The following is a 25,514-nucleotide window of genomic DNA, read 5'->3' on the forward strand; positions in this document are numbered from 1 at the left end:
AAATATCCAAACACACAGATTTCCCCTTAGTCAGTCTTGTCTCTCTAGCTACAGCCATTTCCCTTTCTACTGTGGGCATACTGAAGGCTCAGATGTGCTTGCTACATGGGGTTTCTCTCCCCACTGTGGACCTTTTAAACCCTCTTCTGAGGTCTTCAGTGTCCTCTTCTTTGCCAAGTGTAGGAATGAGAACATCATCTTCATACTCTGTAATACCAAGTCACAATTACATTTCTCTTTTGAAGTCTTGTCCTCCTTTGGTTTGTATTACTCTGTCCTCAGTGGTTCTCCTCCTAACTTCTTAAGTGATTCTTCACTGTTTCCTTCAAAGGATCAGCTTCATTTCCCCCTTCCAGGTTAGTGGAAACCTTCTAAATGGTTCTTTTTCTTTCTTCTATTATTTCTGTGTAGTATCACCTTCAAACACAGTTGCAGTTACCACATTTTTGTTGCTGTCTCACAGATCTATTTTGCTATATATGGCATCATTTCTTTACTTGTTGTCCTTACACAACCTTGATAAATAAAAGTTTGTTCAGCATATTGCCTAATTATTTTGCTGCTGAATGGGAGACTGAAAGCTTCTGCTCATTCCAAATGGAGGAAGGGTTTCTCACTCCTTTTCACCACATGAGCAAGAACCTAAACATATGACAGAACAGACTGAGACCTCTCAGTCTCTTAGGAAAGATCAAGTTCTATTTCCTGTCACAGACTAGGAGAAAAAATATATATCTAATTTTGATAATGTAGAAACTATGGTAAATTAGTGGATGTAAAAGAAAACGATGCAGGGAGAAGCTGAAGAACAGACGAGGTTTTATAGGCAATTAAGAGGAAAAGGCTGAACGGACAGAGGAAGGAACATAATACATTTAGTAAGTAAACATTGAGATGAAGATGAAAGTGGATGATAAAAAAATAGATAAAAAGTTACATGGACATGCAAGACCAGTTTTAAAGAACAGATGTATCTGATATTTGCTCAGTTCATTACGATGGATACCATCACCATTTATCACAGTATAGCATCTGTCTACAATTTTAAGATGTTACATTATCTCAGGAAGGTGGGTCAGTTGTGGTGACTACTGTCTTCTGTTGGACCTGTGCAAGTGTATAGATATTGCTTATTCTGCTTCACCTACTTGTTGGTATATCAAAGTTTATCATCCTGTGAGAATTAGCTCTGTGACAATTATTTCTTTAGCTGAAATAACACTGCAAGATTAACTACAAAAGGTACAATATGTAGCTACAGAAACATCTAAGAACATTGTAATAGGTGCAACAAAGGGAGTATTTAAGAAGATATATTTGTACTTCAAGCATTGTATGAAATCTTTGAGTTATTGGCATGTTGATCCAGAATCAGAAAAACTTTCTTATCTCTTTTTATGGAAATTGGACACTGGTTCATTCTGTTTCATAAATGACTAAGTAACAGAAAGGTAAGCTGATTTTAGAAGATCCAACATAGTCTAGGATCAGGAAGAGATATAATTTGCGTTTACAACAAATGTATTGACCTTTTGCCTATTACAATGCTACATCTCTGAATGGTGCTCAGTAGTAAACTATTAAGTAACACTGTTGGTGTGTCAGGTGGTTGCTTCTGTAAATTTCCTTTGTAAAATGTGCAGCACAGTGCCTGTGTAACTGTAGCTCCTTATGGAGACCAGTCCTTTATCTCTCTGATACCAGGATAATTCTCTATCTATGACTTGCATGGATGTGAAATAATACTTTGGTTCTCTGTGACTGGGGGACATAGCAGGAAGGAAGGACAGAAAGGCAGAGAGCTTCCCAGTGGATGGATCCTCTAGCTTTCCTCCCATGGTGGGCATCAGTTAGACTGTGGAAAGGTACAGGCCTTTGGGCTCACCTAATCTCTCTTGTATTTCTCATTCTTTCTTTTTCTTTTCCTTTCCTTACCTTCCAAATAAAGAGCCTGTTACTTGGCATTAATTCTTTTTTTTTTTTTTTTTAAAGCAAAAGCTTCTCGGGAGTTCTAATTAAGGGAATAGAGAGTAAAAAATGGTGCTCATTTTGGAATATGAATACTAGTCTTAAGTCATCTTTTGTGTTATTTAATAATTTTAAGTTGAATTTGTTGGGGTGGAGAAAAAGATTGTGAATTCACTGTTCTTTTCAGCACTTCTTTATGATGCTAAAAACATGCTCAGTCTGAGCTATGCTAAATTAGTTTCCATGGAAGTCAATTAAATACTCTTAATTCCTTCTAAATTAACGAATAATGGAAAGAAGATAAGCCCAAATCCTGACTTGGGCTTATTCTCTAGAAACTTGCATGAGAACTTACATTGTTTGTCCATGGATATGTTTATTCTCGCAAAAGGCCCAGATGCAATGCCAGTGTAACTAGAATGCATGAAACCGAAAACAGCCAGCTTGCTTTAATAGGCTTTGCATTATTTCCAGAATTTATGCGGAACCCATGTGTGGATGCTGGGTTGATCCCTCCTTTGGTGCAGCTGTTAAACTGCAAAGACCAGGAAGTATTGCTTCAAACAGGACGTGCCCTGGGCAATATATGCTACGATAGCCGTGAGTGTTGAAATATGCCATATTTTGCAATGCTCTTGTAGGAGGGAGGGAAATGCTTTAGGTGTTCTGTACATTCTGTACTAGGGGATGATTTTCCTTTTTTCTTGATTTTTATTTACCACATGACTTTTCTGATTGTATGGGGCAATTGAATGTCACATTTGCATTACACTTTTGTGACAGAGAGATTAAAACAACTGTTTCAATATTGTGATACGCTGGATATAAGAATAGAAAAAATTGTGATCCTGGGTTTGTTTTCTTTTAAACATAATGAGCTAGGTTTTCAAAGAGCAGGTATTATATACACAGAGGCCTGAAAGGTGTTTTTTTCTTCAAACAATGTCTCAGAAGGGAATGGAGTCAGAGGGGAATATTCATATTCTACCAGTCTCAAAGCAGTGCAGAGCTAAATATGTGGCTGAAATGATGTCTGACCTATGTTGCTGATTCTCAGAATCCTTTTGTGGCCAATCAGTTGTTTCAAGATTACATATTGGTAGTTTTGGTAGTCAGAAGTTATAGGGAAGGAAGGTTGGTGAGGGTTTTTTTTAGCCTTTTGTGGGCACAGTAAGTTTTGCACTGCCAAGTAATTGAGTTTTGAAATTAAATTGTGACTTCGCATGTTGATTACATGCATGGGTATTTCATTTGCAAAACCAAACCAATAGTCGTAGTGTTTTGAAAATGCCACTTCATTATCCCTTACTTTAAATATTTTGATAAAAAACAATAAATATGGTACAGAAGCAGAGACACCAGAAACATCTTTCTATGCACAGGAATTTAGAAGCCTATGGATGTCTGCAGATGGGAAGTCAGATGAAATTGTAAAAGCATTTTATTATCTTGAGATTTAGTGCCTTATTTCATATGGCAAGAAATTTTCTTTGTTCTGTGTTGCATTTACTAAAAGTTTTGTTGTTCTGAATACTGTCTGTTGAAAAAACTTTCTCCTTGCTACTTTTTCTCATCCTAGTTTGGAAATGTACATTTTGTATTGTTTTAAACTACTTTGCCTTTGACCTCAAGGAAATTGATCAGATTTTCCATGCTGGCATTTCCATTTACAGACTAACAACTGCTTGAGGATGTTAATGTATAATTCTTTCATTTAGGATCTTCTTTAAGGTGAGCAATCAACTGAACAGCTGCTTCCCCATGGAAACTTCAAGTAGAAGCTGTTGAGCTTTCTATAATGTAATTTGTTTACTATATTTTATTTCAGGGTCATATGTGATGTAAAGGTCACTCCCAGGTGGCACTGGTTTATTTCATATAAGTAAAATCTATATAACTATTCATGTCATTGTTGTTCAACCCAGATTCTTTTAATAAAATACAATAAAGACACACAAAAATGGCTTTGTAGTATCAGGTATTGTGGACTACTGCTGGCTTTTACAGTGCAGGATTTATTCAGTACAGAGAAGCTGTATTATGTGCCTTGTGTTGGTTGTCCTTCTGTGGAGCAAAGCTGGCACTGATAAAATCTACGGTAGGCAGTGATGTGTTCTGTATGCCATGTGTTGCCATGCTCCTGTGGGAGGGCAGTCATTACCTTCCCTGTCTATTCAGATAAGACTAATGAATAAAGTGTAATAAAATGTCACAAAAATCAAGATATTAGCATCTTGGATTTGAGTGGAAGAAGTTATTTACAGTGCTTATTTATTACATCTACCCTACCTGACTTTATTTTGTATGTTATCTTAATGTGTAATGATTATGTAGGTATGTATCCTATCCTAAATTCTTATCTAGGACAAATACTTTCAATATGATTATCACTATAAAATTTAATATATTTTCATGTATGACTATTATTTTTCCCTAACAAAGGGCTTTAAAGTATAACAAAGACAAGGTGTGGAGGCCAATAATTCTAATAAAAAAAATGTTATTATGTATTGATAGTCTTTTTTCTTTTCAGTTGACACAAACACAGGTGTTATCCTTCTGATAATTGAGACTCATATAGGGAACTTGAAATACATCAGTAACTATATTTTACCATATACATATGCTTTTTTTTTAACTTGTACTGTGTGTGTAATTATAACATGCAGTAATGAGGAAGGACTTTAAGTCCTAAATCAACGTTAGTCTGAAACTATGAAATCAATCCCATACTGAATGGGTCCTATTTATTGAAAGCCCCAATTATCTTGTATTTCATCCTAGCAAGCATGCATCACTTTTAGTGACAAGGAGTTAATCAGGTCTGTGTTTTTGAGAGAGGTCTGCATGGCACAGGACAAAAGTTGTGGGTCAAATGGCTTTTCTTCTAGAGAAGGCTGCTTAAAAGTGGCCTCGCAGAGGAGAAGGATTGCCTGAATTTTTTTCATGATCAAATGAAAATGGCAGGGGTTTCTCAGAGTTCACAAGTCCCAGAGTAGCTGCAGGAAGGCAAGACCATTTCCACGTAAGTTCCGGAAAGGCTACTCCTGGAACACCGCTGCTGTGGGAAACTTATTTCATGGCTAAGTCCCAGTGCTGGAAGAAGTTTAGTACCTTCCACAAGGTAAAAGGGGAATTACTTTCTGGCCAGAGACCTTACTGAATGATTCATCTCCTCACAGAAAACATGAAGTGAAAAGCTGTTGACTTACTGACAGATTTTCTTCTCTATTAAGTTTGAGGTATTGCATGCACAGTGTTATTGTCTGGGTGGTCGTCAGTGTTAGCCTCCTAAAATAATACTGAATCACTGAATCACTTCTTTGAGCAAGGAAGAAAATACAGAGAATTAAATGTATTTTGTAAACAGTTAAGGAGGAAAAAATAGGTCAAATTTATCCCAAGCAGCCTTGAGAGCATCCTTTTTAAAGTATTTATGTTGTGAAGAGATCTGCTTTATGTGAGTCTGAACGTCAAGAATACAGGCAAATATAATTGCAAAGCAAAGTAGAAGAAAGCTTTGTTAGTACTGATGAGGCTTCTAGCCTTCCTCTTGTTTGCAGAGATGAAAGAAACAATTGAGGCAGCCAAAAATATTTTAAGTCAGAAGCGATGAATTTAACTAATCACAGTATGCAGACTGTTCAATGCTGCCCTACAATTCAAGAACAGATACATTACTGCATGTTCCTGCACAGCCTGTAATTGTTATGCATGCTTTATCTAGTAAATGCTACACACACCTCGGCCCCCAAATATTCATCAAAGCAGAAAATGCAAAGCAAAGAAATGGAGATGTGATCTCTGCTCCTGTCCTTCCTGCTTTCTCCCCCACTGTATCTACAGACTGTACCAAATACAGCTACTTGTACTTCCATATCCCCAGACAATGGATTCCTCAGCCTCACTCAGGAACAGAATTTTGTCTGAACTATATTACTAGATGCAAAGCTCCTAGCCCACTCATTGCTTTTAACCACCAGATATGGGTTTTTGCTCATAATCAAAGCTAAATTCTTAAGCATTGTCCAGTCAGAGCATAAGACCTGTCCCTCTAGCTGCTTCACCACTCTCTATCCATGAATCAAACTATAGCTACTTTTCTACTGTCTTTCTTTCCAGTCCCCCTGCTGTTCTCCCCAGTGCTATTTCTTTAGTCAGTTTGTACAGATGTTATAGACGGATAGGGCATACCTCCAAAACCCTAAGTACCCCCTGCACCTTGGTTCCACGTACAACATGAAGCTCTTATCTCCATTGTCCAGGAAAGGTTATGTTTAACGTAACATGGTTCTTGCTATGAAAAGCAATGCCTTAAGTCACAGCAGAAATGGTTAATTATGCTGTAGGTAAAGCCTAAAAATTATTTCCTACCATCAGCTCTGCCAGTTGGGATATTAAGTTAAACACCATTATCCAATTTGCAGCTTGTGGTCACTTCATGAACAACCTGATGGCTAGTACATGCCCATGCCTCGGCTCTCTCTGCTGGCTTCTTTCCCAATAGGCTGGGAAGACTCTGATGACTTTAATCCTGTGGCAGATTGAGAGCTTGGGGGACAGGGAGACGGAGACCACAGTTTTCAGGTTAGGCCTGCCTTCTTGCAAGACCCACATGACAATGTAGGAAAAAGGCAAAACCTGTCTGTAGCCAGGTCTCTGACCTCCTTTGACAGCCGACACACCAATGCAGTTTGTATAGATGAAAGATCAGGCCAACCAGATCCATTTTAGTCAAGAATTTTAATGGAAGATGATACTGTATTAAAATAGTAGTGTTTTCTGAACAGATAATAGCCTCACGATATTTTTTATAATTGTTTGTGATGCACGTTCTGTCTTAATCTCAGTGATCTTTCCATAAGTAGTTTGTTAAACACTTCAGTTTTGAACTGATTGACAAACTGTTTTCTTGTGATTTATATAGCATTGAGCACACTAGAAGCTACCATCATTATACTGTAAAAGTGATAATTAAAAGAGGAAGTGAAAAGCTAGGATATTTAGAGCCTGATTCAGTAGCCATACAGACTAGAGGGAGTCATTCTGATTGGCTTCAGATGAGATTAGATTAGACTCTTACCCATTAGAAAATAATTCCTTCTTGCTATTTGGAGCATCCGCATATTCTGAAAGCTATCAAAAGGAAATAAGCTCTCCATATATCTTGTAACAGAAATGAAAAATTTCCCATTCTGCCCTTGCATAATATTTATATTAATGGCAGTGCTTAGAGACCTCCTTGGGGAGTCTCAAAGCTACTCCTTTCTGCACCTGTCTACAACCTTGTTTCTCCATGAAGCCACCAGCCTGGGTACATGTTCTCACCAACCATACTTCATGATATAAACAGCTATAGAATTGGAAAGAAACTAAAAATGAGAACTCATTCTATAAAGGCTTTCCAGACAACTGCTTATCCAGCTTTTTCTGCAGGAAATTTACTGGATCCTTTTTTCATTTTCCAAGCTGTGTATTTCTTTGTTACCTACCCAGTCTTACTTGGGTTGATGGCAGAGCTCCTCTCTGAATTGCAGCAGTGTGGCCTTTCACATAGACCCAGATCTCTCTTGATCCCAGCCTTAACATCAGACCATGAACATTATACCACTTCTTGTTAGAAAGATCCTACACATGCTATAAATTCTCTATACTCAGTTGTCGATCCTGTAAGGATGTACAGACCTCTTGCAGAGATCTGCTAAGAAAGGCTAAATATAAAAACTACTCAATTGTAGAGTTACATCTCCTCTCAGGAGATGAGGCTAGTTTCAAGATCTAAAGCAGAAAACCAGACAGCTGAGAATTAAAGGTACTGGAAAGAAGTCAGATTCAGTTTTCTCCAAAAATGGCATAACCTTTTTCAGTACCATATGGAAAACCGGCAGAATCTTAGAACACAACTGGTGTTGATAATGGCACACTACTGGCTAATCATTTCTATGAAGGTCACCCTGATTCATGCAGCCAGGCAACATCTTACCACAGTCTCACTTTTCATTGCACCAGATCCTAGCAAATGCAAAGGCCACCTATTAAGCTGTTTCCCAAGCAATACCATGAGATTGAGACCAGAGGTTTTAACTTGTTGCTTGAAAAGTGATTGTTTAGAATGGCTTTCAGAGAACAAAAATTCTAGTTTTCAGTTGTACAGTAATAAATATTGTTTTACCTTTAGATCTGTCCTCTCCAAGACATATCAGTTCTAGAAAACTATAGCATTTTTAACCTAGAAATCCTTGATAATGCAGAGTACAAGTATTGCATCAGCTAGAAACTAAGCACATCATATGCATACCAACACATACTTCCACAGTAATATTTAGTACTTATCAGCAGTTAATCATGAATGTACTTAGGAAGCTGTTAAACAATATTATTGTAATTTACTTATTTTAAGCTGGTCTAAATGGAATCAGAATGATGCGGAAATCTTCCTAGAGCATCAGAAAGAGCCAGGCAAGAGGTCATATGAAAAACCTGAATTCTCATTCTCAGGCTATTACTCTTTCTGAAATTTACATTCTAAATATTAACTCTACTGAAACAAGTGGCAAAATTCTCATGACTTAAGCCAGAACTTAACAGAAGGCCACACAGGGAAGAAAAAAACCCACAAAACCACCAAAACCAAATTGCCATAGATCTGCAACTTTAACCTTCTTTAAGATGAAGGTATAAGGCCTGATTTTCTGTTTGCTTTAAAGAGTAAAAGGTATGATAGGTTCTGCTTATTTTCTGCGGTGCAAATATTTTACCTCTTCCTGTTTTTTCCAGGAAGATTATTTGAATAAGCAGAATAAGTAGATCAGAATTCTGTCAGTACAGTTGCAAAATAAAAATCTAGAGAAACAAAGCAGATTTTTTTCTGATTCCTTACTTGCTGCTTCTCCAATATTTCATTCACAGTCTGTAAAGTTTGTGTATTGCTCAGGTTCCAACAGGCTCAGAGACACCTGCTTAATTTACAGTCAAAATAGAAGCCACAAGCAACAAGGAAATTTAACAAAAAAAGAAAAAAAGGGGGGAAAAAAAACCCAGAGAGAGATGAAAGGTGTTTCCAGGGTATTAAAGAAGTTCATTGGCAGACTTGGGAAGGAATTCTGCTTTATTCACTAGATCTTGCTGCCACCCTAAAAGCAAGTTAAGGATTCAAACTTTGGTTAAGGACTGAGCTATTTTTTCATACTTCAAAGCTAAAAAAGTAGGAAAGGCAAAAACTTGGAATTCCCCATATATTTATGAAGATTATTTTTAGAATTTCAGTAATAATAAGTGAACAAGACATGTAACTCACTCTTCTCCTTTCAATTCAGCCTCTCTTTTCATGTCTTTTTTTCACTTTGCCTTTTAAGATATTTTAATTTGTTCATATTTGTAGATAACTGCAGAGCCACATTTCATTGCTTTCAAGCCCCTCAGAAAGCAAAGCTCGTTAATTTGGTGTCTAGACATGGCCAAAGTGTCTAGCTTATTCTACTTTTATTTAGACAAATAGGCATTATGTGACTAGAATTATCAACTGTCACTGAATCAGCAGTGGTAGAGAATATTAACTAAATTATCATGGAAAACAGAATAAAGGATCTGTGAGCATCTTGCTAAATATTGCTTATTTGTAATTGGGATGTGTTTATTAGACTTTTTTGTTAAACTTGCAGCCATTGTTCTTTTAACTTTGTGTTTTAATACAGTCTAATTATATAATCATAGCTTATTAAATAATAATGTAGAATGTAATTTTGTTGTACTCTCATTTTTGCAATGCTGTGTGCATATGTTGCACAGGCCAAGCCTTTTATTTGTTTATATAATAGCTACACAGGCATCAGGTTTTATACAGCATTTCATACAGCGCAGTAACAGCATAGAGTTAGCACACAACATGCAAACAACCTGAATTAATTCCATTTGTTGTGTCCCTGTCTAAGGAATACTGCACAACTCTCAGAAACAGGAATTGGACATTATTATCAAAGAACGATATTAGTAAAATCTATCCCTTAGTGCAGTGAAAGTCTTGAATGTCACAGCCCTGGCACCAGGACTGTTTAGTCAGTGTCTTTTTATAATACTTTTAGTACACTAATATAATCAAGAGATGGTGCCCACCAGAGGAAGTTGCAGCCGAAGCATTTGATAAAAGTTGGTGAGGAAAGAGTTAGGTAAAAGTACAGATTATAGCAAGAGAGTTAGCATCAGCAATTATAAAGCTGTGTTCCTGTCACAGAAGGTGTTGGTGTGTATGAACGAAGTTGGTCTTCAAGCCTCCTTAATCCTGAGACTGCTGTGTGTCTGCATAGTTGTCCAGCCAGCAGAATAGCTTGAGGACTCAGGGTGGATGCCTTGAATACCCCGCCTACAACAAGATGCACATTTCCCTGAAAAAAGTGTCACTTTCCCGAGACAGTGTCTGGTTTATCAAACACATCTTGGCATCACTTGGCCTCTTGAGCGCCGGCTGTTCTGCAGTCATTGTATTGCTAGTTGCCCTCCAGTCAAATCAGTGGGTTGCCTTCTGCTAAAGAGGTAAAAGATTTCCTAAGACAAAACACTTTGCTGGTCATTCTCAGGTTGTATTCCACAGCCGTGCAAGATACAAGTATCTTCTACAGGTGAGCTCCTCTGTGCAGGCTGCACACTAACAAGCAACAATGCCCATGTGCTGGTGCTTGGAGCTGCTTCAGAAGGCTGGGCCCTGCCACCCCGCCTTAGGCTTCGTAATTTGGGGCAAGGATAGCACTGACCCCAAACGCAAGACTCACCCCAGCTTTTCCTAGATCCCAGGGTGATTTGTTACTTTCTCACTTCTCCAGATAGTTTTCTTTCTTCCTAGTAAGATCCACGAATACGTTTTATGGCGTGTTTTTTTGGTATTGTTTCATTTTTTGCTTCTTGGGCTTTTCCCAACCTACTCCAGATTCCCACAGGTTACACACTTTCTGAGTCTGCTTTTCTGGCAGCTTTGGTGGAGACCCACAGCTCCCTTGCTCTCCTTCAGCTGACAGTGCCACCCTTACACCATACCAGGCAATGCCCCTTGCCAAGCTCCTTTCAGAGGCACCCAGCAGGATGCTCCTGTTTTGCACTGGACTGTGACCATGCCATGTTCAGGCCACAGCCTTGTCCTGAAGAGTTTGAAGCTGAGAGACATCATTGCTCTTAAAGACTTAGGAGTAAAAATTCTAAATTAATTGCTGTGGGCAGGTTTATTCTGTTAATAGCATGACATGCTATAAATGCCTATTTACCATTCTAGAAAAATTTCCTGATGTTTTACTGTATAATTGAATTCCATGATTTATTTCATGCTGTATGAAATAATAAGCATGGGCTGGCTTCAGCTCTAACCAACCTAATTTGTTTGACTGCAGTGGAATTAATAAGGAGTTACATAGAGTTATAAAGTCAACTGAAGAATCTGCTGTAAGCATATTGCACATGAAAAGGAAGGCAGAGGGAAGTGCTGCATTCAGATTTGAGGACCTTTACCTGAGTTTTATATATCTAGTAGAACTTTCTTCTACTGGTTAGCTTCTTTATTTTTAAATAGAATTTAGGAGTGGAAATTACTGCACTTTAAAATTAGTATCTCCTCGGAATCCAGAACAAATCATATCCCAATACTGAGACTAGTAGTATTTTATATCGATGCTGATAAAAATATTTCTGCTATTATATTAGAAACTCAGATCCACTAGTAGAAGTTGACTGGAAGTGAAGTATTAAAAAGTCTTGAACAGTAAACGCATCCTATTCTTTTGCCTGAAATAGAAACATTATTTTTCTCATATGTATCTGACATAAGAAGAATATGAAAAATAAGCGAATTTTATTGGAATTAAATTGTGGAGTTGAATCTGGCTTGCATTTGACTGCTGCCTCAGCATAAGATTATGGTGATGTGGTAGTGGCACATTTACCTCCCTTCAAACGTTCTGCCAAACTCATGACTCTGTGGACAAAAGAAATTCCACAATACTCATGAGAGAGATTAGGGCTTGTAGACATTGATATCCTATGGTCCACACATTGAACATATTATAAGAATACCACTAGATCTCCATTTGAATGCAACATTTTAAAGTTGTGTTTCTTCGGAAAAAAACCAGTTGCATAAGAGGGCCAGTATGCTGCTGCATCAGTTGTCATTAGCCAGCAAATATGCTGGCAACAGTTTTATCGAAAAAGATCAGTGCTATATATTCTCAGTCCTTGAAGGCGCTATATTAAGTGACAGCGTTCTGTTAGCATTTCTAGTTTACTGTTTACAGATTTATCATTTTAGCAATAATTTCTAAAAGAATAATTTATGAGACAATACCTTCAATGCAGCTGGAGTTGTAGGGCTAAGGATAGTTGCTATCAATTCAAGATGAACTGATTACCAGACTGTACTGTGAAGCAAGCGTGAGTAATTTGAGATTATTTTTTCTTCATAAAGCAAAAATTTTAAGGCTATATTGATTGATTTTGGTCAGTAAGCAAATAAAAACTGTACTTGTGGTAATCAGAGTATTATAATTCCTGAAGGTATTAAATAAAAGGAAATGAAATTACAGTACAAGATAGAGCAATCACCAAAATTATCTTTCATATTATTAAAACATGAATCTCAAAATAAAGTATTGCTGTATCCTGTCCCTTGTAGACAACTGCACAGAAGACATGGAAAAAGCAGCAAACAAAAATAGTGCAATATAAATACATGAAGCTTACTTTCCTTGAAAAAATAAAATTAATGCAGTGCTGCTGTCTGTTCTGTAATAGGGCTGTAGTCTGTAGACTTGCAGTCAAAATGCTGACAGGGTCCAGAATCCAGTGATTTAAAAGCATACATAAACAGACTGAGGATTAAAAGTAGGGTCAAATATTGACTGACTGAATGACAGCATGGCATTAAAAGATTTATCTTTACAGTGTTCAGACAGAAAAAAAAAACAACAACAAAAAAGGAAAACTCCTAGTTTATGTAAGTAGCAATGTTTTTCCTAATGTCTACATAGATAACATGGTTTATACTAGCTAAGGGTTTGCCCGTAACTGTTTTCTGAATGTTATCTCTATTTCCTTAATAAGGAGAGAGAGAAAACACATAAGCAGGACCTTGCTTCCTTTGGAGTTCTACTCCTGCTGTTTTTTCCCCACACATGGTCATAATTTTCAGCATGTCACACCATCATTTCCTCTGCAGCAGCCAGTTTGATATCATAGATGATTATGACTTAAGCTGAAAGAATAAACAGCAGGAGCAGATGAATGCCTCAGTACAAAAACAATGCAAAGAAGATCTAACTAGAAAATAGAGGAAAACAAAAACAGAACATGTAGAAAGAGTCTTCCCCCCGCCCCCCACCTTGGGCTACTGTAAATTAGTTTAATCTAAAAAAAATAAATAATAAAACTTATTTATAAAGCACTCATCTAACGTAAGCAATATTTTGGTCAAAAAGAATGCAGGATTGTAGCCAAATGTAATAAAGATTAAGTACTTCAAGTAAAATGGCAGTATGTAATTTAAATTATTTTATGATTACACCCAATTGCAAAGTAAAATTATTTTAAAAGAAATATTTTTTTTTTTCCATGTCACCAAAAGCTGCTGTCTTGGCAGGTTGGTTTATGCAAATCGGGGACCTTGATCATAGAAATCATCCTTTCCCTCACTGACTTGCACCATTTATACCAGTGTAACTGTTTATACCAATAAACTTTTGCAGAACATGAATTGGCAAAAGGAGAATTTGGGTTTCCAGTTGCAAGGCAAAACCAGAACATTTCAAAGTACAAGTCTTAAATTTGAAGCCCGTAAGATCATTTTTAAGAAATACTATCAAGTAGTTTTCTAGCTGATTATATCTAAGAAATGGGTATATATTTGAAGCATACATATATAACAAACATTATAGCAACATGGTAGCTTGTGATTTCTGGTGCTTTTTAAAGGTTAAATCTATTTTATGCATTTTGAATCTGCAAACCAATATAGGGCCCCTACTGAGAAATATCATTACATATGATTATTGTAAAACACAAAATTCACATTTCAGAATGATGATACAGTAACAAAGACTTAGTAAGTAAAGAACCGTTTGGAAAGCAGTGGCATTGTGGCCATTGTGATGTAAAGATATGATAGGCAAAAGTAATAGAGTGTTCATACCTTATCTGTTTTGTGAGGAAAAAAAAAGGGGGCCCAGTTTTCGAACAACCATTTAGTACCTCACTATACTAAACATAATTTTCTGTGCTTTTATTTAGTCTTTATTTAACTAGCTACGATACCATCATCACCATAATCATAGCCTAATTTTTACCAGTCTGTGAGTTTACTCACCATATACACACTTAAGCTGTGCATCTTTGCAGGACCAGGATCATTTCAGAAGTGCAAATTAGTTCTAAACTGTAGTTTAAGTATTAGAGATTATGAAGAGAAAAGTGTGGACTAACGGAGGAACCAGACCATTATATATATATTTTTAACTTCATTAAAAATTGGTTAAACCACAAATTTTCAGAACTGTCTGAAAGAGTGTTGGTTTTTTCTCTTGTGAAGACACAGCTCCGTATCCTAATAGAACATCAATAAGAAATGTTTTTCTCCCAATCTATATGAGATGCATCTGTTTCTTTAATGTCACTTGGATTGGCAGAGCTTGAACTCTGTATTAAAAAAGGGTCCAGTATGAAAACAGCAAAGTTAAGTTAAAGTTTAGATTAAAGAGCACTAGGTGAGTATTTGCAAAAATATTTTCTGATACCTGTCTATACTATGGCACCACCCTTTGCCTGATGTAACTATATTTCCAGAAATAATAAGCTTATAGTGGTGACAAAAATCAAAGTATTGGTGCATGTGTTTTAGAAATAACTCATTGGCTTTGTATAGTTTATCCTTTACATTATTCCCATACTTTAAGCTGTCACTTTAATTCTTTTTTTCTTGTTAATCTTTTATGACAGTGGCTTGTTTTAAGGTTTAGGAAACTGGAGAAGAAAACTCAAGGGACAATTATGCAAATGCATCTTAGGAAAAGCAGATTGAAACTAAATGCATTTTAAAGACCTACCAATCATATGCACTAAAAAAATTTTGGTCTTTGACCTGGGCATCCGTTGGAGAAGACATGGCTGAGTCATGGGAAAGTTTGTCAAGACTCTTATTTGTAGAGGGAATGAGAGCAGTCACAGTAATTTGATAATATACATTAAAACCCAGTTTTGCATAAAAGCAAAAGAGACTATACTAGTTCTTAGAGATGGTTGCGGTACATTGGGCTAAAGAACAGTGTGGAAGTAACTCATTCTGTAATAAATCTTACTGTACATTTTGTAGAGAAAAAAAAAATCCCTCTGTTCTCTTGGGTTGTCATTCTGGCATCTTTAAACAGTATTACATGTACTTAAAAAAACCCTATACAACACTATTGCCCATTGTGAGCTGTAGCGAAGCATTTTTAAGCAGAAATGTGAATGCTGTCGTTGAAGTGTTCAATCACTGATCTCTTAGGCACAGCAAATGTTTATTTAAAAAGGTCACAGGAAAAGAATTCAACACAGCTTCTGGGAGGCTGGAAGCATGTTAACTGTGGGAGTTCATATTGCTGCTGAACTGCAAGGTAGCAGTTGGATTGAGAACAAGATACAGCAACATGCTGTGGTCTTGTTTTGACTGTAAATGATTTGGAGTTCAGTGAGTGTTCTTCTGTGCAAAATCTGTTTCTTAGTGACAGAGCAGGAAGAAGTGAGTCGGTAATAAGTACATGGAGCATTCTGAGTCAGAAATATGCTTTTTGCTTGGGGATGCGGCAGGGTGTCATAGCCTGAGCTTGGAGTGGGTAGTCAGGACCTTCAGAATTTTCCTCCTACATCTAGTACAGGGTTCTTTGTGGCCCTGCACTAATGAGCTGAGTTAATCCTCTTGGGCTTAAGGAGGCAGCACCAGGAAATCCTAATTATAGCACTAGCCCAGGTCTGTTCTTCACCCATCTGGCTAGGACAGAGAAGCAGCTACGCAGGATGAGCTGTAGCATGGGAAAGAGGTAGAGCAACAAACTCAGTTAAGGCATCTCTTTTATGAATCTACCAACCTATGTAGTCATGTCAAAGTCTGGCACTTATAGCCTGCCACCTAATTGGGAGGGATCCTGAAGTTCATTTTACCCTGACTTTTTGAGTATACTATAAAGACAGACATTTCTTGGAGTGAGATTTGTTTCTGAATCTTTCTGCCATACTTTTGCTGTCTGTACAGTGTGAAGCTGATTGTCAGTATCTACCTAACAAAAATACTGTGTGGATAAGAATTTTGTCATGTATTTGACATGAGAGACTATTATGTACTTAAAGATACAGTTGTTTTTTATGTATAACTTCTTTGACAAACCAGAGAGAATGGAAGTAAAAAGACATACAAGCTAGATTTTCATTTGTTGTAAAATATTACCACACAATTATTTTCAGTGGAGTTGTGCCAAATTCCATCCAGGTAAGGAACCTGGCTTGTGATTGTTTTTCAGTTTTTTAAACGTTGCTTCCAAATCTTCACCCAGCTCTACCTTTATATTATTCTTTGCTTACATTTTTTATATGCAGTTCCATATCAAGACATGTGACCAAGCCTGACAACTGATTCTCAACTCAAGCTTAATTTTATCATGGTTTTAGTTTGTTGAATCCAATTGTGTTATAGCAATTTGAGAACCATATTCAGTACATCTGATATAGAATCAGTGATTAAGTTTGGTTTTGCACATCTGTTTTGACTCACAGAACAGGTGAGTCAAATACAAAATCATGTATTTGCATAACTTTTGTAATAAAAAATGCATGAAGAGGATACCTAAAACAAGGTGCTGGAATATTCCAGCCAAATTTGGGGTGTTTTCTCTGCTGACTAGGTAAACATAAGCACTGAATATGAACACCTGACTTTATTGTCTCACTATATTTTGGTCTGGGACTTCCTTTAATTTCAGCATTATGTCTATGTTTGTCATTGCATCAAGGATGGAAGAGATTTATTTCTTTTATATTTCTTCTGTTTTTTATAGTTCTTTCTTGACACAGAATCTTGTCTTGAATTTGTTTGACTGTACGCTGATTCCAGTTTCTCCTTTTTCAAAATGGAACATACCTACCTGCAGTGAAACACAGTCCCCTGATGTCCTGATCATGTCCAAGATGGAGACAGTTGTGGCAGTGACATTTTTCCTCTTCTGCATCTATTTTTTATCCTGCAAAACACTTATTACTTTCGTAATAAATTTCGTAGTTAAGATCCACCAAGAATTACCCTTCCTCCTTCAGCTCCACACAGCAAATTCTCTGAAGTCCATTTATATACCCCTCATATATATATATGTATATCTATATTTATGAGTATATATAGTGTAACTGTATATGCAATACTTATAATCCTTTTTTAATATATAGTATGTAAGGACTATGTATAGTATAAACCGTATTAACAAAACTTGGAAGATTTATAAACTTCTTTTTGCAGAGCTCTGGAGCAATTTATAGCGGAAGATCATATTCTGAATATGGACAGCCTTGGTTTTCTTACTGAATACATTGCAGAATGAGAACAACTTAGTAGCTTGACCTCCACGTACGATAGAGAGAAGAGTGGCAATGGAGTGATGAATAACAAAGGAAAGAGGAGATTTGCTTTGGGGCCATTAAGAAATTGAGGAGAGGGGTTTTTTACGTACTTTGCAAAACTTTTGCTTTAGTGATTTCCCCCTCAAGGTTTTGTTTTCATCCAGATTTTCCAGTTGATTCCAACTCTAACTCACCTGGAAATCCCTCCTTTGGAAGCCCTGGAATTTAGGTTATTGGCTGTTGCCTGTTGCTGATTGCCTGCTGGGAAAGGAAGCAGTATTGTTGATTATTGCAATGGAAGGCCAATTTTTCCTTTATTCCTACACTGATACATCAAATCTGATTTCTTACTCAGAAGGAGTTCCATCCAAGATTATAGTGTGTTACTTACGACACCTCAGAACATTGTAGCCTTTTGTAGATGCAGAAGATTTTGTCTTTTAGCCATGCAAAAAGAATCTGATAGTGGTATTAAATTTCAGGTATAGAAGTACAAAGAACATGCTGTGTGGCAAAGTGAGTGCGTGAACAGATTTTGCAACTGGGAAATAGTACCTCTGTCTGCTTTGTCCATTTTATTCCCGATTTTGTTTTTAAGTAACCTAAGCAATTTATTTTCTGTATTTCAATTTCTTGGTCTGCATAATGGCAAAGGTAATTTACCACAAGAGTGTATGGGCTAGGCTTTGAAAAGTGCTGAGAACCTCCCTCTGGCAAAACCCAATGTATCTTCAGAATATTATTGATCAGCTCCAGCAGCTCTGCCTTAAACACTGGATTTCTTAACAAAGGTATTAGTGCCAGGTGGTTAATCCCTTTTGTTGTAGGTGTTCTCACTTTCCTAGCTCTGTTGCACTAAAAACTGGCCCTTAAGCATCTCTCTAGATGAATTTGACAAGACTGGAGGAATGACTTCACTCTATTTAAAAGCTTCGTTTTGTATGATTACTGTTACGTTCGGGACTCTACGGTGGGTTCTGGTTTCATTTTTTTTAATGTAACTCTTTGTTTTACAGATGAGGGCAGGAACGCAGTTGACCATGCAGGTGGTGCACATATTGTAGTAGACCATATAAGGTCACTTTGCAGTAAAACAGATCCAGCCAGTGAGAAGCTCTTGACTGTCTTTTGTGGCATGCTGATGAACTATAGCAATGAGAATGGTAAACAACACCGAAAATTTGCTTTATGTCTACCAGGAGAACAATCCCATCAAAAAAAGAAAAAAGAGAAAAGTTAAAGTCAACTGTAGGTTTGCACTGTGAATACAAACACTAAGTTATTCTGAAAAGATCAAGTACCTCAATTCACATATACAATTTTCTGTTTCAGTAAAATTATGTTCCCAAAAATACTAGATATCTTCCTGATGCAATTCCATATAGCATATCGTATAAAATTTTAAAATCGACATCTGGAATTTACTACTTTGTCTAAAAGCAATACATGGAGATATATCATACACCTTAGGAAACAACTTTTTTTTTAATTATTTAAAAAAACCAAGAAAAACCCAAGATTTTTGGAAAAAAAAACCAACCAAGATTTACAGAAGTAAACTATAAGGCTACATTAAGTCCTCTCTTTTTCATTTAGTATCAAACACCGTAAGACTAATTTGTTGCAGGCATGCAGTGTTGTCTTGATGATTTGGGGGTATGTATGCCAAACAGCTTTCCTTAATTATTTTTCTCCTTGTGAAATGTATATAAAACCACATGTTACTTTCTTCTAAGATAAATGGGGAATAATTAATGTGTATGTTCAACATGTGTATGTTCTGTGTCTACAGATTATAAGTTTATTTTCTTTATGCCATTAAATGGAAATGTTTAGGGGCTGGGACAAAAACACAAGATAGTATCTTAAATGAGTAAGGGTAAGAAAATAGTGTTCTACACTAGTTGTATAAACATACTGATATTTTAGTACCTAGTTTGCTTCTGCATGCAAACATGGTAAAATGCCAAAGTATATTTTACAGCATTCACACATTTCCAAGTTTTTTAAAATTTGAATCTCTAAGAAAATGGGGATAAATGAGGAAAGCTAAATAGTAGCTGTTCTCCTGACTTGTAATGGCACAGATTGCACATGTAGTTAGCTAATCACATTTTGTCTTCAATCATGCCCATTTCCTGAATTGTAGTGTTTTATGATAGGAAGAAGTAGCTTCTTTATTAGCTACTCACTATTTCCTTAATGTTGTCACTTGCTGTAACTCACTTTCCAAACCTATGTCCCCCAAACTCTTCTACTTTTCAGGATGGTCCATAGGCTTAACTTTTTTTTACCTTTACTGTATAAATTTTTAATCTGCTTTATCGTCTCTTCTAGCATAGTTTCCTTGTGTGTTTTCTGTGCCATCTCTCTGGATCTCTCCGCTCCTAATGTTACTTTTCCACCTCCGAATATCACTATTGTATATGTCTCATCTCTTTCTCTTGTTCTTACATGCTTGCTTTCCTCCTCCTTTCCTAGTATTATCTAAGAATACTTGTTTACAGTATGTCCTCCTCCTTCTCCAAATAGCAACTTTCTAGTTCCTTTATTTCATGTAGTTTTCAGGAATTGTTTTGCTTGGTGTCTGCATGAGCGTCACATTTTATTACATTTCATAGTGTTAACTTTCTGTTTTCCTTATTTGTTAAAGTATTTGAAACAAATAGATATTCTCACTTCTAAGCTACCAGAATCCTCTGGATTAAGACTAAGGAGCATCTAGTATATTTGGTAGCAGAAGACAGATGAGTCCAAGAGGGCTGTGAAGAGATACTGTATCAGTTTTGCTTCGGTGACCAAACTCCCAGCAGATATTCCCTAGGAAAACTAATTATGAGATAAATCTCGCAAACAAGCAGCTTCTGAACACTTTAACTGTTATGAACATTGAATACATGACTCATTCCATCTAGTAAGAAAGCTTATTCTGATGCAATCAATAAAGCAGTTGTGTAGTTCAGTGACAACTAAGGAGGATTCACTAGTGGCTCTCTACTCTGCTAAATGACATCTTTCATTTCGCATGAACTAACAGACTGACACAATATTCACAGGAGCCACTGAAGCAATGTCAGAAGTGAGAAATGCAGGAGTATTCCCAGCTTCTGGATCTGGGTGCACACCACCATCCTGTCCTACTACCACATCAGGGAGGAATACTGGGGGCTTTCCCCATATACTTGGTAGTCTTCATGAGAAAAGACCTTGAGTAGGGACCTAGCTCCTGTTTGGCCCAGGACCTGTGGCTGTGCTGTGTAAGACTTAGAATCATAGAATGGTTTGGGTTGGAAGGGACTGTAAAGATTATTTGGTTCCAACCCTCTGCCATGGGCAGGGACACTTTCCATTAGACAGGTTGCTCAAAGGACCTGTGTTCTCTAGTTCCACTGTGAATTTGCTCACTGACTAAGGCAACCACTGAACTAAACCCCAAAAAAATCTGCCAAATCAATATTAAATAAATAAATTAAAGAATTAATTTTTTAGAAGAAAACTCAGTGACTGTACCTGCAGCATGTGAACGGAGAGTCAGTTAGTTGACCTGTTATGCCGGTTTTATTTTAAGAGCCACAAGTACAATTGGACCATAGTTGTGAACTGCTCTAAAAATATCACCTGCAGACCACGGTAGATTTCAGGACAACAGTCTGTCAAACACGAGCCCAAGACATCCATTAACTTGCACACATTGCAGCGTCAGATGAATAATAGTATGACTAAATACAGTTCTTTGCTGACCTGTTAAACAAGAGAACTCAGATTGCTCTGACAGTTAATTGGGCTCACAGATCAGTGGGTAGCATTTTCAGAATTTACTTGCAAAGGCTTGATCCCATATTACTTAGGAAGAAGATAAACACTCCATTTGTTTTGGTGAAGGATGGGTAGCATTGGGTTGCAGCCTGGAGTCCCAGCTCGCTTTGTAGTTATGGAAACAAATTGGACAAAAATAAAAGAAGTAGTGTTAGAAATGTAAGAAGGAAGTGTTTCAGTCTTTGAAATAGCAGTTTTACCTTCTCTTTTCTTGTTTCTGTAATATTTTCCTGCTTAGCATGCTATGTTACAAAATTACAGGTGGGGACTTCTTTGAAGATTTCTTTACTGTTTTCAATGACTTGCACTCTTAAGTTGCACTAGCTATCCAGATAAGGATGATTACAGCATATTTGGTTCTTAGTTGCATCTAATTATCTGTGAACACCCAAATATTTTCTGATCCGTAGCATGTTATGAGCAAAGAGTATATAAATTGTTTTATTTGATTCTAAACAGTATGTCATTCCCAGTCAACTAATTGCCCTCTTTTTCCAATATGTACTGCTTTTTTTAATAGCTATCAACCACCTTATTTTTTAATATGAGAGACTCATTCCGGAGTACTTTAAGTTTTTGAATTAGTACAGGAATTTATCACACATGAGTTTTACAAAAATGGCAACTAAAGAGCAGCTGTGAGTCATACTTACTTTTCCTAAATGGAGCAAATTAATGGAGCATTCTTGTACCTTGTCCTCATTCTGGACAATCAGCTTGCAATTATAGCTCCATTCATAACACTGTTGTCTAAACTTTAAAACTAATATTCCTTTACAAGGTTCTTGTGCCATCTGCTTGTGTTCAGGAATTATTTTTGCCTGCTGTCAATTCTTCCTTTACCTCTTTGGTATCTTTTAATTTCAGTAGTCACTGCAAGGTTAACAGAACAAACTCGGCTCTGGCATCTCTTGCAGTTCTTTTAAGCTTCAAAAAAAAAGTGTTTGTTTTTAATTGCATTGCTAGTAATCAGAGGGTTTTTTTCTGATGGGACGCATCCCTTTGCCTTCAGCCCAGATTATCTTGGCCCTCTCTGTCATAATCGTATTTTACTACCCAAATTCAATCAGACACAAATAGCTCATCCCTACTTTCCATTACTTGTTCTTAAGATGCAAAGTTGCAGCTATGGCTAGGAGCAAAACAAATGTGTCACACATGTTCGTGAATGTTTTTGCTCATAGCTGAATCCTGAAAGAAGCAAGTCTTGGCAAAAACCTACAATAATTCTTTTTCAAGCTATTCAGACTTCATTTGAGGTACAGAGCACCTATGCTTAAAGCTGCTGTTTTGGTACCTTTCAGTGGGTTCAGTATGTTGTTGTGCTTCTCCCATTCTGAAGACTGTTATGCCATATAGTCTCTGTGTAAGCTATGAATCTGCTTAAGAGCAAGAGGTAAAGCAGGCTTGGCTAAAGAGTGAAAAACTAATAACTAATCTAATAAAACTAATAATCACATGCAAACGCTTACGTAAAAGAGTTAGTGACATGAGTAGTTATTCTGCATATCTCATAATCCTGTGAGCCCAGACTATTTACAAGTTAATGGGATCAGTCTATAAGGTAGCTAATTGTCTCTTGAGATTTATAAAACAAACCAGGAAAGCATTTTTAAAGAAGCAGAAATGGTGGAAGAACTAGGCCAATTGGCTTATTACGTATCAGATTGGAGATAAAGTTAACTGGATTCAGTATGCATGTGTAAAATTATACATACGTTTATATATGGGCATATATATGTAGATAAATGCAATCATGTATTGGTTGCTTCCTCATTTCATTTCATATTAAACTTCAGTCTGTCAAGGTTGTCTTTCCTTCAGTGCCTTCGTAAAATGCAACATCCTGATGTTAAATCATATAACTGCCAAGCTTTTCTTATTCTCACAAAACTCTTAGTGACTGGAATGAATGTTGGGGACTGATTTTCTCTGTTTTACCATCTCTATGTAAATACACAAGAAATGAAAGCGAGAGTCATGGCACCATTATTATGGTCTAACAGCAATATTCTAGTAGTGCTTCCGTCTAAGACTTACCTTTGCTAATTTTCATGCTTGCCGTGTTTTTTTGTTTCATTTACATCACAGCTAAAGATGTCTAGCATGCTTTCAAGACCTAAATATACTTAAATGCAAAATAACCTAAAGCATGTAAAAGCAGATAGAAAGTATGTTTCTTATGATAGTGAGATAATCAATACAATCATTTATATGTTATATGATGATCTAACACAGACACGGGGATTGCAAGCAGGTTTCTCTAGGGTACAAAATTATGCCACCAAATTGTACAAAACAGATTTTCCTTTAGCATTAAATTCACAGTTACTGATGAAACACAACATGATTAGTTGTTTTCTGAAATTCTGTCCAAAATCATGAACTAACCTAAATCAGCATTTTAAACTTAAATGCCCCCAATAAAGTTCTCAATTTGGGATATTCTCCCCAGATCTTATTGTTGGGAGTTTCCATGTGTGTCACCGAAGGACATGGAGCCATTGAAATTTGAGTTTTAGGTAGGTAATTCTTTGTGCTGGCGCATGTATTGATTGCCTTTTATCTACCTGTACAGCATCACTGTCAGTGCTTTTCACCCCGAGAGAACACAGATGTGTTTTACTAGTGCAGCATGTGATAGCAGTGTAAAATGTGAGAGTTTCTTTTGTGGCTTTAAGTCATAAATTCAGAAGAGGCATTCAGGTTTTCATGCTTCTGGCTCACTACACCCAAAGTTCTGCTTAGGAAGCTGGTAGAAATGCTGTTTCATCCTGAGACAGGATGTTGCCTGGCTTCGTGGCTCACTTCAGTCCAGTGTCGGGCAACTGCTTGTAGGATGGATGCATGTGTCCCCTGAATTTGTCTCCTGCTCTAGTAGGACCTTAACACTTTGTGCAGTGAAAGGTGGAGATACGCTATTCCAAGTTACCCAGTCTGCAGTCTTTCGTAGGACAGCCAGGGAACTGCTGGCAGGCAGTCCATGCAGCTAACGCTGATCCACTTGGATGTTTTTAATTTCTCTGAAAAGTGCTGTAGGTCTCCATACCAGTGAGAAACCTAATACAATACCCTTAAACTACTTCTTAACTGGTTTTGATCTTGTATTTTTTACTAGAGAAAGAGCCTTTTATTGGTGGTAATGACAGATGTAAATGGCAAGTTCAGAATTTGTATGGCAAGCCCAGGCTTAAGTATAAACATAGCAAAGAGCTGCTGGCAGTCTTTTTTTTTTTCCCCAAAAAAGGTTTCGTCTCCTATGCAGCTTTGTGACTTACAACGTTGTTCTGTCTTTAACAGAGGAGAAAATTCATCCTTTCACTTACTGCTGTTAAGGTATCAATAATTTACCTTATTGACAATTCTTATAATCCCATTCCTACCACTGTAGACCATTCCTGTGCTCAGGTGCCACCGTTCTACTCCAGGGAAATGAGACCAGTATGACCTGTATATTTGTCACTGGTTTGACCCAGTCCAATTGTTCTTTCTTGGTATATTTCTTTTTCTCTTTTTTCCTACTTAGGAAAGGCCCTTTTAGTACACTCAGGCCTTTTAGGCCCTTCAGTACACTCCATGCTCTCTTGAACAATATATCTTTCTATTTGGCTAAGATTCTAGTTTCCTTTCAAAGGTGGACATGGTTTCCCTTTTTCCACTGGTATTCTCCTCTATGCTTTTTATATATTTTGTATTAAGAAAGAGATAGCAGAAAAAAAAAACCCTACTCAAAATATACTTTATGCTAACACATTGCCAAATGAAGCCCGTAGAGATGAATTGTCTCTTTGTCCATTACAGTCGAATAAAGTGATGCTAGAGTCACTAAAGGCAGTCTAGTAACAAAGCAATTTCTTTCCACATAATTTTCTATGGCATTTGTGGTTTGTGTCTCTGTTCTCCTGTTCTCCATGACTACCATTTTTCCTTCAGAATTTTTAAGTGTCTGCAGGGGACAATCACAAACTGAGGACAAAAACAGATTATTTACCAGTAACTTGAGTTCTCCTACATGATCATTTTCTCCACAGAACCATTTCAGCTCCCCCCTCCCCTATTTTCCTATTCAGAGACAGATTTTTACAGCCCATTTGAAATGAAGTAAGAGGGTGTAGTAGTGA

At 36.9% G+C, this 25,514-nt stretch overlaps 1 protein-coding gene and 1 long non-coding RNA gene across 11 annotated transcripts in view; both read left to right on the forward strand.

Moving 5' to 3' along the window:
• RAP1GDS1 (Rap1 GTPase-GDP dissociation stimulator 1) overlaps positions 1-25,514 on the forward strand; it is a 101,340-nt gene that overhangs the window by 56,106 nt on the left and 19,720 nt on the right. For 8 of the 10 annotated variants that reach the window (XM_056326805.1, XM_056326788.1, XM_056326798.1 and 5 more), the window contains 2 exons: positions 2,443-2,568; positions 18,594-18,740. In XM_056326805.1, coding sequence (XP_056182780.1) covers positions 2,443-2,568; positions 18,594-18,740 — 273 coding nt within the window. The remainder of the gene's footprint in view (positions 1-2,442; positions 2,569-18,593; positions 18,741-25,514) is intronic. The other 2 variants (XM_056326840.1, XM_056326816.1) reach the window with 1 other exon arrangement.
• LOC130143975 (uncharacterized) lies at positions 2,575-4,698 on the forward strand. Its single transcript, XR_008819965.1, has 2 exons — positions 2,575-3,699; positions 3,797-4,698. It is a non-coding gene; the product is annotated as an uncharacterized LOC130143975 (long non-coding RNA).

Source organism: Falco biarmicus, chromosome 1 (assembly GCF_023638135.1).
Source record: "Falco biarmicus isolate bFalBia1 chromosome 1, bFalBia1.pri, whole genome shotgun sequence".
In the NCBI taxonomy this organism is placed as follows: domain Eukaryota; kingdom Metazoa; phylum Chordata; class Aves; order Falconiformes; family Falconidae; genus Falco; species Falco biarmicus.